This window comes from Apostichopus japonicus, chromosome 19 (assembly GCF_037975245.1).
Source record: "Apostichopus japonicus isolate 1M-3 chromosome 19, ASM3797524v1, whole genome shotgun sequence".
Lineage (NCBI taxonomy): Eukaryota > Metazoa > Echinodermata > Holothuroidea > Aspidochirotida > Stichopodidae > Apostichopus > Apostichopus japonicus.
In genome coordinates, this window is record NC_092579.1 from 23947112 (window position 1) to 23960399 (window position 13288).

At 36.2% G+C, this 13288-nt stretch overlaps 1 protein-coding gene across 2 annotated transcripts in view; it reads right to left on the bottom strand.

The window, feature by feature from the left end:
• LOC139960399 (uncharacterized) overlaps nt 1-7866 on the bottom strand; it is a 173494-nt gene extending 165628 nt beyond the window's left edge. For both annotated transcript variants that reach the window (XM_071958744.1, XM_071958743.1), the window contains exon 1: nt 7459-7866. In XM_071958744.1, the coding sequence (XP_071814845.1) occupies nt 7459-7549 (91 nt within the window). In that variant the 5' untranslated portion in view covers nt 7550-7866. The remainder of the gene's footprint in view (nt 1-7458) is intronic.
• Between the last annotated feature and the right edge of the window lie 5422 nt (nt 7867-13288).

The following is a 13288-nucleotide window of genomic DNA, read 5'->3' on the forward strand; positions in this document are numbered from 1 at the left end:
AGCCTCTCACATCCTCAAAGAAATGAGCTACAGATCTCCACGTTAGTGTCAGCTTCACTGCATCTCTAAGGAACAGAGTGAGCTCCTCTTTGAGGCCAGTTTCTTTCCCATTTTAGTTTCCGGTACAAAAACAGTGTCCTGTGCGCCTTAACTTCTACTCTCAGTTCCACATCTCCTTTTGTACAGTGAGTCTGTTACAAGTATAATTACAGAACTAGCAGGCAAACTCCCATCAGGTATGTCAAGTTGGAGGTTCTGCAGACTTCGTGTGTTCAAAAGTACATGCACCCCCATGAGCGGCTCAGCCTAAAGCTTGTTCACACTTACAGATATAATCATAAAAGGAACCTAACCAGCTCCCACAGTAAAATGATACTTTGCATATATGTACATCAAAGTTTACACAGTACCAAAAAAAAGCCTTATTGTGCTACCATTGCCTTATTGAGGGATATGTTTACATTACAAATGGTTTTCAAAGGCTAGTATTGATAATGTACTGTACATACTAGATGCCTAGATGGTTTCTCTTCTTCTTGCTTAAGTAAGTTTCTGGTAGTTGGTATGTACAGATCCTTTCACCCTAAATCATATGAAATATCATAAATGCAGCAGGGTCATTCCATGTCAAATCAACCAGTGGTCCCCAGGTGACCCTCTCAGATTTAGATGAAACTTCACCATAATGATTGAGTATGTCCCAAATGAACACACACAAAAAATTAAAATCATACTCCATGTCGTTTTCGAGATATGGCCCGTTGAAATTTGGTCGTTGTGGCCATTTTGTTCGTTTGCGATTCGCGAAAAGTGACTTTTGTGATATTTTCCGACTTTGAAAGCTCATAATTCAGTCTTTGTACCAGGTAGAGAGCTCAAATTTGGTATTCTATCTTACTTCTTGCCAAATTTCATGAATCTGCACTCAATTTAACTGTATCTCCTATATTTTTCTGGTTATGATCACCCAAAGTAGGCACTTTATTCTGTCAAAAATGTTTTTTGTGATTTTTAAGGTCACCCTGTGCCCACATTAGAGGTCACATGAATCCTATATTCCTTGGGTTTTATCTATGGTTGCATGTCTATACCCATAAGCAATTATAAGCCCACCAATGCATTAATTAAGAAATGGCATGGGCCCAAAGTTGCCTCCAGCCAGAAAAAGGTCAAAAAGACCCCGCCCTTCTTGACCCCGGTTGACCCCGCGATCAATTGAAACATTTATTGAAATTTACACCAGTTAAATACATATATAATATCTACTTGTACATCAAATTTCAGCTTTGGCACTCAACTCCTTCATGGTATGGTGGCAATTTGAATATTAGACGTTTTTCGCACATTTTTTAACTAAGTTAATACTGTATCATACAGTGTATTTCAAGTTTGAAGCTTGTGTAAAGTATTTTTTGAAGTTGGAAAAGAAATTGTTTTTATTATTGTTTTTAGAAATGGGTTGATGATGCATACATGTATTCAACTGCAATAAATAATCACTTCAGTTAACCCTCCAATAAGCTGGTCCCTCATACCTGTAGTGCCTCAAAATCTCCCATAACACACGACACAATTTGGAGCCTTTTATATAGTAGTATACAGTACTGTTGTAGAGTTTCACTTGAAACATGGATTAAACCACACAATACAATTTAAATCTGCCAGTACTTAAAAGAATAGTCCAGGTCAAAATAACATAATCCAAGCATTCTGGTGAAATTTGCATTCAATTCCTATGTACCTTTTTTTGAGATATTGACAGTTGAAGTTGCCACCTTTGGTACTAAAAGTGAACTTGAAGCAAACAGGTTTGACGTCATTGTTGCACTATGATAAGTAAAGTTATTGTTTTCTTTAAAATTTATGTCTAATTTTATACTCCACAATTGGATGCATCCATAATGTTTATGTACCATAGGTATTGGTATTTTATAATCTTCACATCCCCTTTAGACAAACTAGTAACCCTATCCAATCAAGGTCAAATCAATAGACTGAAAAATACAGAAAAAAGAAAACATTATTTGTCAGTGTGCAACTGTGACATCACACCTGTTTGCTTCAAGTTCACTTTGGTAGAATATCAGATAACTTCAACTGTCAATATCTCAAAAACAGAACATAGGAATTGAATGCAAATTTCACCAGAATGCTTAGATTATGTTCATTTTCAACATATATTTCATATTAATCACATACAGTTCCCCCAACCCACTAGTTTGACCTCAACCAATCAGAGATGCAGGTTTAGTTTGGAGCCGTTGCTAAATATAGGTTCAAAAACGTCGAGTTGGTAACTTGGTACAAAGAGCAAGCTGGTACTCTAACAACTCCCTGGTTCAACTGCCATAGACAATCTACACAAATCAAGCATGGTGTTGTATTACATATCGATCAATGAGGTTCGTAGCTTTTAAATATTCATGTAATGGGTGAGGTTTATTGGATCCAAACGGAAAATATCTTCGAGAAATACAAAGTTGAAAGTTGTAAAGTTTTCGACTTTTATGCCACCATTTGAAGTAAGATTTAAATAGATAAGCTAGTTATGTATGTTGTTATGGCATTATGGAATCAGTGAGGTTGAAAAAAACCATAGAAAAGGATGCAAAATGCTGCTTTAACCTAACCCAGTCCCCTTCCCCCCCCCCCCCCTCATGCTACACAAACACTGGTAAATCATTTGTATTTCCTTTTGAACAATATCACCTGTGTGTCACATGTAGACACTACATTCAAGAACAATACTACCAGTGTGTCACGCAGTGCAGACACCACCATAAACTATAGCAGGAATACGAACTCATCACATTTTTATACCCATTGATGTTGGAAAGATTGAGAAGCTGCGACTCTCCAATGACGAACCACTGCAAAATTGTGCCCATTAGAATCCATGCAGAAGAGAGAGAATCCATTTCTGCTAATATTCAACCTCAGGCTGACACGAAAGAGTACCAACCAAGCGTTACATCGCATGCATATATGACAATGAGTGGTACATTGGTATATAGTGGAAATTTCAGAGGAAGAAAATGATGTCTCTGTGAAGTTAATGAAACAAACCAAGAACTCCAATGCACTTTCTTGACCACAAAACACCCACAATAATTGTTGGATACCATTCTAAGCTATTATTTGTGTCATCAGTGCTCCAGAGTTTCAGGGACATGGAGGCCGCCAGTACACTCTCCCTCATGAAGACTTAAAAGACCATTCCAGCCAAACTGCAAGCATTCATCAAGTAAACAAATTAAAGTGTGCTAACTTGTATATAGCCACACTGCAAGCATTCATCAAGTAAATGGAATTAAAGTGTGCTAACTGCTAAACTTGTTTTACTTGTATATGAACATCCATGTGTGGTAAGACATTGAAGCATTTCAATGACATTCCTTATGATCCCAGGACTGGCCTCTTGAGAGTTGTGACAGTACATAAGTAATTTAAATGTGCGTGAATCGTTAATGATGTGATTAAATGTCACTAATTTGACCTAAAACAATTTGTTTTGTTACATTTTGATTCAGCTGACTGAAACGAGGATACAATGATCATATCACTCATTCTTATACTATGATTACATGACAAGTATAGAAGCTTGAGATTAAAAAATATGCGAAAAACGTCTAATATTCAAATTGCCACCATACCATGAAGGAGTTGAGTGCCAAAGCTGAAATTTGATGTACAAGTAGATATAATATGTATATTTAACTGGTGTAAATTTCAATAAATGTTTCAATTGATCGCGGGGTCAACCGGGGTCAAGAAGGGCGGGGTCTTTTTGACCTTTTTCTGGCTGGAGGCAACTTTGGGCCCATGCCATTTCTTAATTAATGCATTGGTGGGCTTATAATTGCTTATGGGTATAGACATGCAACCATAGATAATACCCAAGGAATATAGGATTCATGTGACCTCTCATGTGGGCACAGGGTGACCTTAAAAATCACAAAAAACATTTTTGACAGAATAAAGTGCCTAGTTTGGTTGATCATAACCAGAAAAATAAAGAAGATACAGTTAAATTGAGTGCAGATTCATGAAATTTGGCAAGAAGTAAGATAGAATACCAAATTTGAGCTCTCTACCTGGTACAAAGACTGAATTATGAGCTTTCAAAGTCGGGAAATATCACAAAAGTCACTTTTTGCGAATCGCAAATGAGCAAAATGGCCACAACGACCAAATTTCAACAGGCCATATCTCGAAAACGATATGGAGTATGATTTTAATTTTTTGTGTGTGTTCATTTGGGACATACTCAATCATTCTGATGAAGTTTCATCTAAATCTGAGAGGGTCACCTGGGAACTTTTCAGAAAATTGGTTGATTTGAGGCGGAATGACCCAGCACTGCTTCTGCTACATATTAAACTGTATAGATCTGTTCTACTTAACTTATCAACTTAAAGCAGATGGTTGTGTCTGCCATTGACTCATCTTATAATCAACAATGCCAAAAGGTGCATATGGACAGACCATGACTTCATATGTCTTTGCAGACACCAAAATTAAATGCTGGTACTGCAGAAGACATTTGGACTTTATTTATATACTCTATGACAGTTAGTACATTCACCTCGTTACCTACTGAATCATGAGTATTGTATTGATCTTGATCAATAAATAGTCAAACAAAGAGTGAATTCTTTCATGTTGGATGGAAATAATTAAATGTTACATTGAATGTCAGCTGATTAAATTACGCTTATTTGACTAGTACTATTTAGTATCAAGATATCAAACTTAATACTGAAACATGCATGGAATATTACTTAAATGTTCAAATCTTGTGTGCATAGCAGTTTTGACATCTCTGACTTTTGTCTCTCATAAAATACTACTGTTCAGAGCACAATAAAAAAAATGGAAATATATACGTCTAATTCTTTGCACTTGTGTATTCAACTTGCCACTTTGCATTGTATTTTGTAATGTGATTCTGACTACAATATTCCCTGGCATGCCAAAGGTAGCATGCAAGGAAAACTAAGTCTACAAGGACAATCATGTTCACATTCTAACTGATAATTTCTATTACTATCTAGACTGTATCTGGCACTCAGCAATTTGGAAAGATTAGAGAAATGATTAAAAACGAACTGATTGAAGCTGGGTTCTGGTTCTGGATGCAATTTTACCAACAGTGACTGGGCACTGCATGAAAGAAGATAACAATTGATCAAACTAATCAATCATAAGGTCCCAAGTTCAAGTCACTCCAAGATAAATGTATGTCGTCCAGTTACAGAGTTGTTGACAATTGACAATTCATAATCATGGACGTTAAAATATGAATCTAAGAGACTGACTTCGGTCAGCTTACGGCTTTGAAGCCAATGATGGCTTCTTCGCGAGTTCCTGCTTGCCAGAGGATCTAAAATACATACTGTACATTCAATACGTACATACTGTACATACATACAAAGTAACTAAGGGAACCGACCCTTCTTTTTGCTAAAATAGCATAGTACTCTACCTGAACAGAACGTTGGTTGTTTTTGTTTTGTATATTGCTTTGTTTTTAGTATTCTGATGGCTTGTGATTGACATAAGTTTGTTTTAGGATGTTAGCTGTTTAATTAATAACTTAAATTCAATAAAGGCTATTTACTTTGAAGTATAATTGCCAAAGTAAACCATGTCCTTTCATCTGTCTTGAAGTTGGCAGTACAAGGAAATAGGCATTTCACCTACAATTTTCCTGTTTATGAGGAAACAAATTCTATGGCTTGAACTTTACAATTTGTTTTCTTTGTTGTATTGCATTTTGATAGGTTGAATTCTTATGTCTTAATTAGTTTTACATATGCCTTGAAGTAATTTTGAAGAAAACCATTTCCTTTCATCCTCTCTTGGAGCTAACAGTACAAGGAACTTATGTGAATTGCCATTCAACTTTCCTGTTAATGAGAAACAACATTCCAAAACTTGAAATTTACTCTTTTTTGTTCTGATGGTTTGCTGTTGACAATTTTTGCATAATGGTCATTGAGTTAATGACAAATGAAATGCAAAAGAGGCTGTTAACAGTTTTGAAGACCTAATGTAGTACTGTACTGTATGTACCAAAAACATTTTTAAGGAAACCATCTCCTGTTATCTATCTTGCAGTTAATATTAGGAAGAAATGTGCAATGTCTATACAATTTTCCTGTTCTTAAGGAAACAAAATTCCACAACTTGAAATTAAACTTACAACGGCAAATTTGTTTCACACTCTTCTCACCCTTTCAGTCAATATCATCCCTCCCAACCTGTCCATAGCTAAGTAAATTAAAAACTGTGCAACTTGAAAGTTGAAATTTATCATGACTCAAGGTTGTGAAAAGTGGAAAAGAGATAAAGGAGATTCTGTCCTTTGAGATAATATGCATAAAAAAAAGACAGTGTAACATGTATGCGTACTGTACAAGAGCTCAACTAATTACATCAACAGCAGGAAGAAATAAAACCATGACAGGTTTAATACATCTGATAGTATTTACTATGTTCACAGACTATGATCATGAGAACATTGTAGGATTTCCTGATTTTTAAAAATACATAATCTCAGCTAAAAAAGGTTATCACTTTAAGGAGCTCCACTAGTGGACAGAAGTTCTAGGTTTCAGGTTAAAGTGGTTCTGAGGTTTCTAAAAACCTGACTTGAACCTAAGGTGCAATGATAAGCAATAGTTTGCAATTGAACAATCAGGCCTCTAGCCTAGATCCAAGTACCATACTCTTGTTGGATGAGCCCATGAAACTGTTCTGCATGACTTATGAACATTGCATGAGGTTAATATTAGTTGATAAAGTAAGGATTTTGGCTTAGTATCTTTTACCCATTTTCTTGAGTTCATTCATCATTATTGAAAAGATCTTTAATGTATCTGTTAAAAGTTGCAAGCTGAACAAGTTCTGTTAAAACACTTTAACTTTATTATTTCTTAATGCTTTTCATACAGCAATATTTACTTTCTTAACCCTAACCAAGAAATGTTGAAGATCAGAAACTGATTCAGTAGGACAAGACTGTAAGTGTTAGTCCAGAAACTATCTTGGGCTTTATTAGTGATAGTAGGCTAGGCCTATGCCCACTTTAGCATTAGCCTAAAATCAACATGAACACTGTACCAGCATTACTAGCATTGGCCTAGCTGAACAAAGTAATAACATCCACAATTTTGATGCTCTTTACAAGTTGGCCATCTAAAAAAAAGTTACATGCCTATGCCATTAAGTTAGGCCTAACTGTAAGATGCAGTCTGCTGAGTATAATATTATTTTGGACGATTATTGCGAGTGTTGATTACGTAATCATAACGCCCGCAAGCTCCATGCATCAGCTCATTCGCGCAAAAGGCCCCATCAATATCCCTATTTCAAAATATACACTTGATTTATCACTAAGAAAATCACCACACAATGTGAGGCGTATCCACAAAAATCGTAGCTTCTATTTCTTACTTGGTTTGAGTTTAGTCTTGCCAACTATCCTCATAACGGTTGCAACATCTTCAAGCTTCACAGCTTGAATTAGTTCTTGATCCTTCCCCATGCTCTTCCGTTGAGCATGTATGGAGTTGAAATTGAGTAGTCGCGTACGTTAATGGGCTTGCGTATTATTCTCCATTTATAAATCCCGAATAGTCACACCAAACAACAAAAAGTTCACTTAATAATTCACTCCACAACGATAAAGTTGCTAAGTCACCATTGGTGATATATTTAAGCGCCGTAATTCGTAACAGAAAACTAACGAAAATATTCCGAAATATTGGTACAGTGTCCTTCGATTTTACTATACTACTAGTAGTAGTACTACCAGTAACGTTGGTCTTCTTGTGTCTACGTATGCTGTACTTTTGGTATTGGTACTGTAGTAGTGGTCATAGTGTTATTGAGGTGAGAAAAATTTGGGTGGATAGTCAAAATACGCGTTAAATTGGCAGATTAACAGTATAGCCCATAGAAATTGATTTCTATGGTATAGCCCCATACAAGTGTTGAAAACCGTGCATTTGATTTGTAAATAACTTGACAGAATGATGATAAACCTGCAGATGCTGAGTGTGCGAGAAATACGCTACAATTGTTCTTGTCGAGTTATGCCTTTAGAAGCATGCAATATACATTCATTACATTATTGGTCTTATATTTCCTCTCACACCCCATAGGATCCAACGCACTTACACTGTGACAACATGATATCATGGTCTTCTCCCACCAGTCCCTTTCCCCATTTGCCATCCACGACTGAAAGAACCTTTCAATCACTGCGTTTTATTTTAAGTTCCACATAGAGTGTGTCAACTACAAGGAAGTAAGCAAGAAAGTTAGTAACACTGAACCGGTGGTCAAAATTTGGAGCCCCTGTTCAACTTGATGGTTCCTTGGTAGTATTTCCATAGAATAACCTTGCCAAAAGTCTTGCTCCAGTTTCTTAATCACAAACATTGGTAGGCTACGGTTCCAACACCTTTATCTCTCTCCTCCTCTCTCCACCCACCCCCCCCCCCATCCTCTCTCTTTCGGTTTCTCTCTCTCTTTCTCTGAAGCTATTTTTTCAATATTATTTGTCAATCCTTTATCGTCCTCGACATCAATTTAATTTATTGAGTCAAGTATTGAGAATATGTCATTATGTTAAAACTTCCACAAGATCAATCAATGATCAATGTATTGTCTAAGTTATTTTATATTTACCACTAAGGTATGGGCAGCCTTCCTTCTCATCGACTGACCAACCTCTTTCTTTCCTATTTTCATACAAAACAAGCCAATGCAGTAAAAGGAAAATTTGAACTTGTACTAATATTAAAGCTACTAGAGTACCGTCAACCATGCAAGTGAAGTTGAGATAGCAAAGCGTAATAAGTTTATAAGTTCATACGGGAATTTCAGTCTCACCCAATACAACTGAGTAGCACTGCTTGCCATGTTCAAGGAGAGAGAATATAAGGGCAACAAGGCTCGTTGAGCGTTTGACGCGCATTTATATTACTATGTTATGTACTTGTGTATAAGTGTACTTGTTCGGTGCACTTGCATGCTGTGTAGTAACCTGCTTCTTGGAACAACGGGATATCAGTATGTAAACAAACCGGTTTTTGAACTGTAAATATTCGTCTGTTCAAATCTTTAAATGAAAACTGTCCATTTTTTATTATCTTTCATTAATAAATTACATGATGTCATCTTAGTACGCATATGACAGGATGTTAGTTTATTTCGCAATGAATTGTAGATTATAGTGCCTGTAGTTGGGGTGTATTATCAGCACTCATTTTATTGGATACAGACCGTCAAAGCTTTCTAGAGCTTCGAAAATATAAAGTACTTTGTAACCATTACATATTTTGAAATTATTTTTAGGGGCAAAATGAATGGCAGAAAAAGCTTAGTCACATACGTTGATACTCTAAAGTAAAAAAATAATCTCAAATTAGGTAATTTTTGATAACCTCTCATGTTTGACTCAAGTAGGCCTTTGCCATCTCAATCAATGAGTTAGGTGATAGTGGTGCATGTTTACCCCTACATTTTGAATTTTTCGGGCACATTGTGTGCGGAGTAGGGGATTTGAAAGGTGCCGGGCTGTTCTTTGGATAGTTCGTATAAAATATAGCAATATGGTCTATAAAATGACAGATGTAAGAATCCAATTCAGATAGCTAATGGTCACTTCGTTGCTCAAACATCAATATGTATTTGATGAGTGCCAAGCTTAACGCAGTTTTGCTCACTAAACTATTTAAGTTGCCAATTGCGTATTCTTCAATGTTTGGAATAATTGTTCTGAACCAGCAGGAACGTATTTTGGAAAAGCTCGGGTTTGCAATTTTTAGCCAGCAAAACAATTGGTGCAATACTCCTGACCTTTCAAATATGCCAGATGATTCGTTGTTCATAGGGTGTCGACGTATTTGGATTAAGGTAATATTGTATATCGCCTTATACCGATTATCTAGCATATATACATGCGTTATAACCATAGAAATTGATAAGGAACGTCACTAAATAGGCTGACAAACTTGGCGGCATATCAGATCGACGTATGTGTACAGTAATGAAGGTCTAATAGTTGTAAGATGACTTTACTATGCCGGTGACAATAACCTGGTCGAGAGGGACGGGGGAGGGTGGGTGATACATTATCGTATGTTTCGAATTGTACTACTGTTAAAAATCTTCACAAATGTTCCTTTTAGTAGCCCACTGGCAGTTCACCTTTGATTGTGAGTACTGCAATGTCAAAATGGGGCCACGGGGAACAGTATACAAGTTCATACTCGCCTATCCACGGACTGCTGGACAACTCGGAGTAAAGCTCATGCAAACAGTGGTATAAAACTTATATGAGTATGAAGGATTACAACTGATACGTAACTCAATAGAAATACTGACATAATTCGGGTTACCATGAATGCAAGCAACTTACGACATGCACAGCTTGTACTTTGTCAGATGTAAAAATATATATATAGTTTGACTCATTTGAGAAAATTAATTCAACAAATAATTAAGTTGTCTCTATTTAAATGCATGGCGTATTCTCTGGTGCACTTCATATCATATCATATCATATCATATTTAATTTTTTATTTTACTTTACTTTTTACTTTTCTTATTGCGGCGTTTTGTGTTAACCTTGAAGAAGAAATTCACTTATCACAATGGACATCATTAACTTCACTTGTCACATTGTTTTCCAAATAGTGTTGAAAAAAATGTCTTAACTTTTTTTTCAATTCCAATTTTTATTTTATATACTCTGTGTTAAAGTTCCTGTCCGACGTAGTAATAAGAGGATGACTTTCGGGCAGCAACTTAATTTTTGTATGTTGAAGACCATTACAAAACCCTGCTCTCAATCCAGGATGTTTTTTTTTTAGAACACTCAAGTTTTGAAAAATGACCTTTTAAGGAGGTGAGGACTATGCAGTCTAACACAGAGATTATTAGGTCACTTCCTCAGATGCAAAGCAAAACTGAACGGGAAAACATATAACTTAAATCTATAATAATAATAATCAGCAGTTATTTTACGACACTTAAGCGACACGAACGTGCAGAGCAATCCGCAAGGGCTTATGGATTACAGCTTACACGTCGGGTGGCTTCCAATTCAACACTTTTAACTCAAGTTTGAAATCTTTTCAATTTTGAAAGTCATTTCAGATGGGGAAAACTGTAGATTGCTCTTGGATGAAAACCCACCTTACTATGACATGACAGGGTATCGAACCCGGAACCTTCCGATTGCTAAGCCTCATTGCTGCAAATGCCACCACCTTTATCCACTCGGCCACAGCACCGGTTATGAACCCAAATGACGTGTTTACAAAGTGGTTCATTGTTTTAAGGACATATGGTGCTGCATTTCATCCAGACGGTGTACATGAAGTTGAAATAGCATATTTTGGTTGAGTTATTAGAATTTATAAAACTATTTAGACCTGCAATAATGGACCTACGCAAGCATTAAGTTAGAGCATTTCAAAGATTTAGCTTATTTTAAGGGTGAATATATAGAAAATCGAGAAAGTTATTGAAACATTACCATGACCCATTTTTTGGTATCTTGGACTAACAAATATCAAGAATAAAATTACGCCTAAACAGTTATCCTTTAATAATCATTACGTTTCCGTAGCTAAATGTCCACTTGCTTAACGAAACTACTACTAAGAGTTGTAATTAGTCTAACTAATTACAATGTTGTTTAGAACGTTCCTCCCTATATTTGAAAAGAAAAATCGAAAGAACAAATGCAACTAATTGCTTTCAAATATCTTCTTCGTTTTTCCGAACTTCCTGTGCACTTTACTTTTAAGTTTTGTGTCTTAGTCAAAGACCATGTACGATTTTAATACAAATATATAGTTTAAAAGATGACAACGTTCATCTACATGCTAAGAGCGTGGCTTATAAAATAGAGGAAGCTATAAAGAAAATACATGAAAGGATTTGGCATGCGCGGAGTGAAACTCGTTGTAGTGATGGCGCTATTGATTTTCATATACGTAGAAGTAACATTGCAAAGTGATGGCGCTATTGACTTTCGTATACCAGAGCCGTATATGGCTCTGTCGTATACGTAGAAGTAACATTGCATCCGAGAGTGGATCACTGTAAACGACGTTATTACAGCTTCATTTTATGTTTCTCGGTTGAATTCTCTACCATCTTGTTGTAAACAGACTGAGATTAAATAAAATGAATAAAGCCAAAAACAAAACAATAGATTTGTAATCACATTAATGTCAACTTAGTTCTCCAAACACCAACAGAACACTGAAATAATACATACTGTGACCACATACAAAAATGCAGAGTATATGTAACGCCATTATTGTACAATCATTATACTAAATGCGTCGGACGGATGCATTATTTTCTCTATTGTACTGTAAATGAATAATGTTATCATTAAGAAAAGGCCCATGTTTGTAACCACAAATATCTCTTAATTGTACATGCAACCAGTAATGCGTGAATACTGAATATTATATGTGTTTGATCAGAACGCACAAAGTTTTATCAAAGATTACGAGGAATTGTTAATGTTGTTAGATTGTATAAACAGAAAGTTGTTATACTCTATGGTATATAAGTATAGTTGTTCAGACCTCATTTTGATAATGCTGTTCAGGATTAGAACAGTGACTTGCACAGGATATAAAAGGTGGGGTCAAATTCAAGATTTTCTCCGACTTCATGTAAGGTCTGGACCAAGTTGCGGAGTGCCACAGGCGACCCCAGTATTTTATACTGGAGAGGGTATTGCACTTGGGTGATTGGACTCATGGAGGTGCAAAGGTCCTTTCCTAGACAAAAACATGTAAAGTTTTGGTCTTTTTAAGTAGTTGTAAGTCTTCTTCCGACGCAAACCCCCCCCCCTTTTTCTTCTAAATGTACACGTCAAGTGGTAAATTATAATGCAGATTTAGTCATAATTAGTTCTATATATGTCTTAGTATAGTTTTAAAGGTATGGTTGTGCTAATTACACACGTTTTGTGAGGTAGAAAAGAAAAATACCCCGAGTATATAACCAATTCTCCCGATGGACGATGGGATGTGGGCCATAGCCCCTCCCCCCTCTCACCCACCCATGTCACTGGCTTGGAATCCGTTATTTCTCTAAAGACAAGGAAATTATGTAAACAGTTGAAAACTGTGCAGTCCCACTAGCTTAATTCATTCACTAATGATGTTACATTCCGGTGCTGTGGCCGAGTGGATAAAGGCGGTGGCATTTGAAGCAACTAGGCTCAGCATTCGGGAGGTCCAGG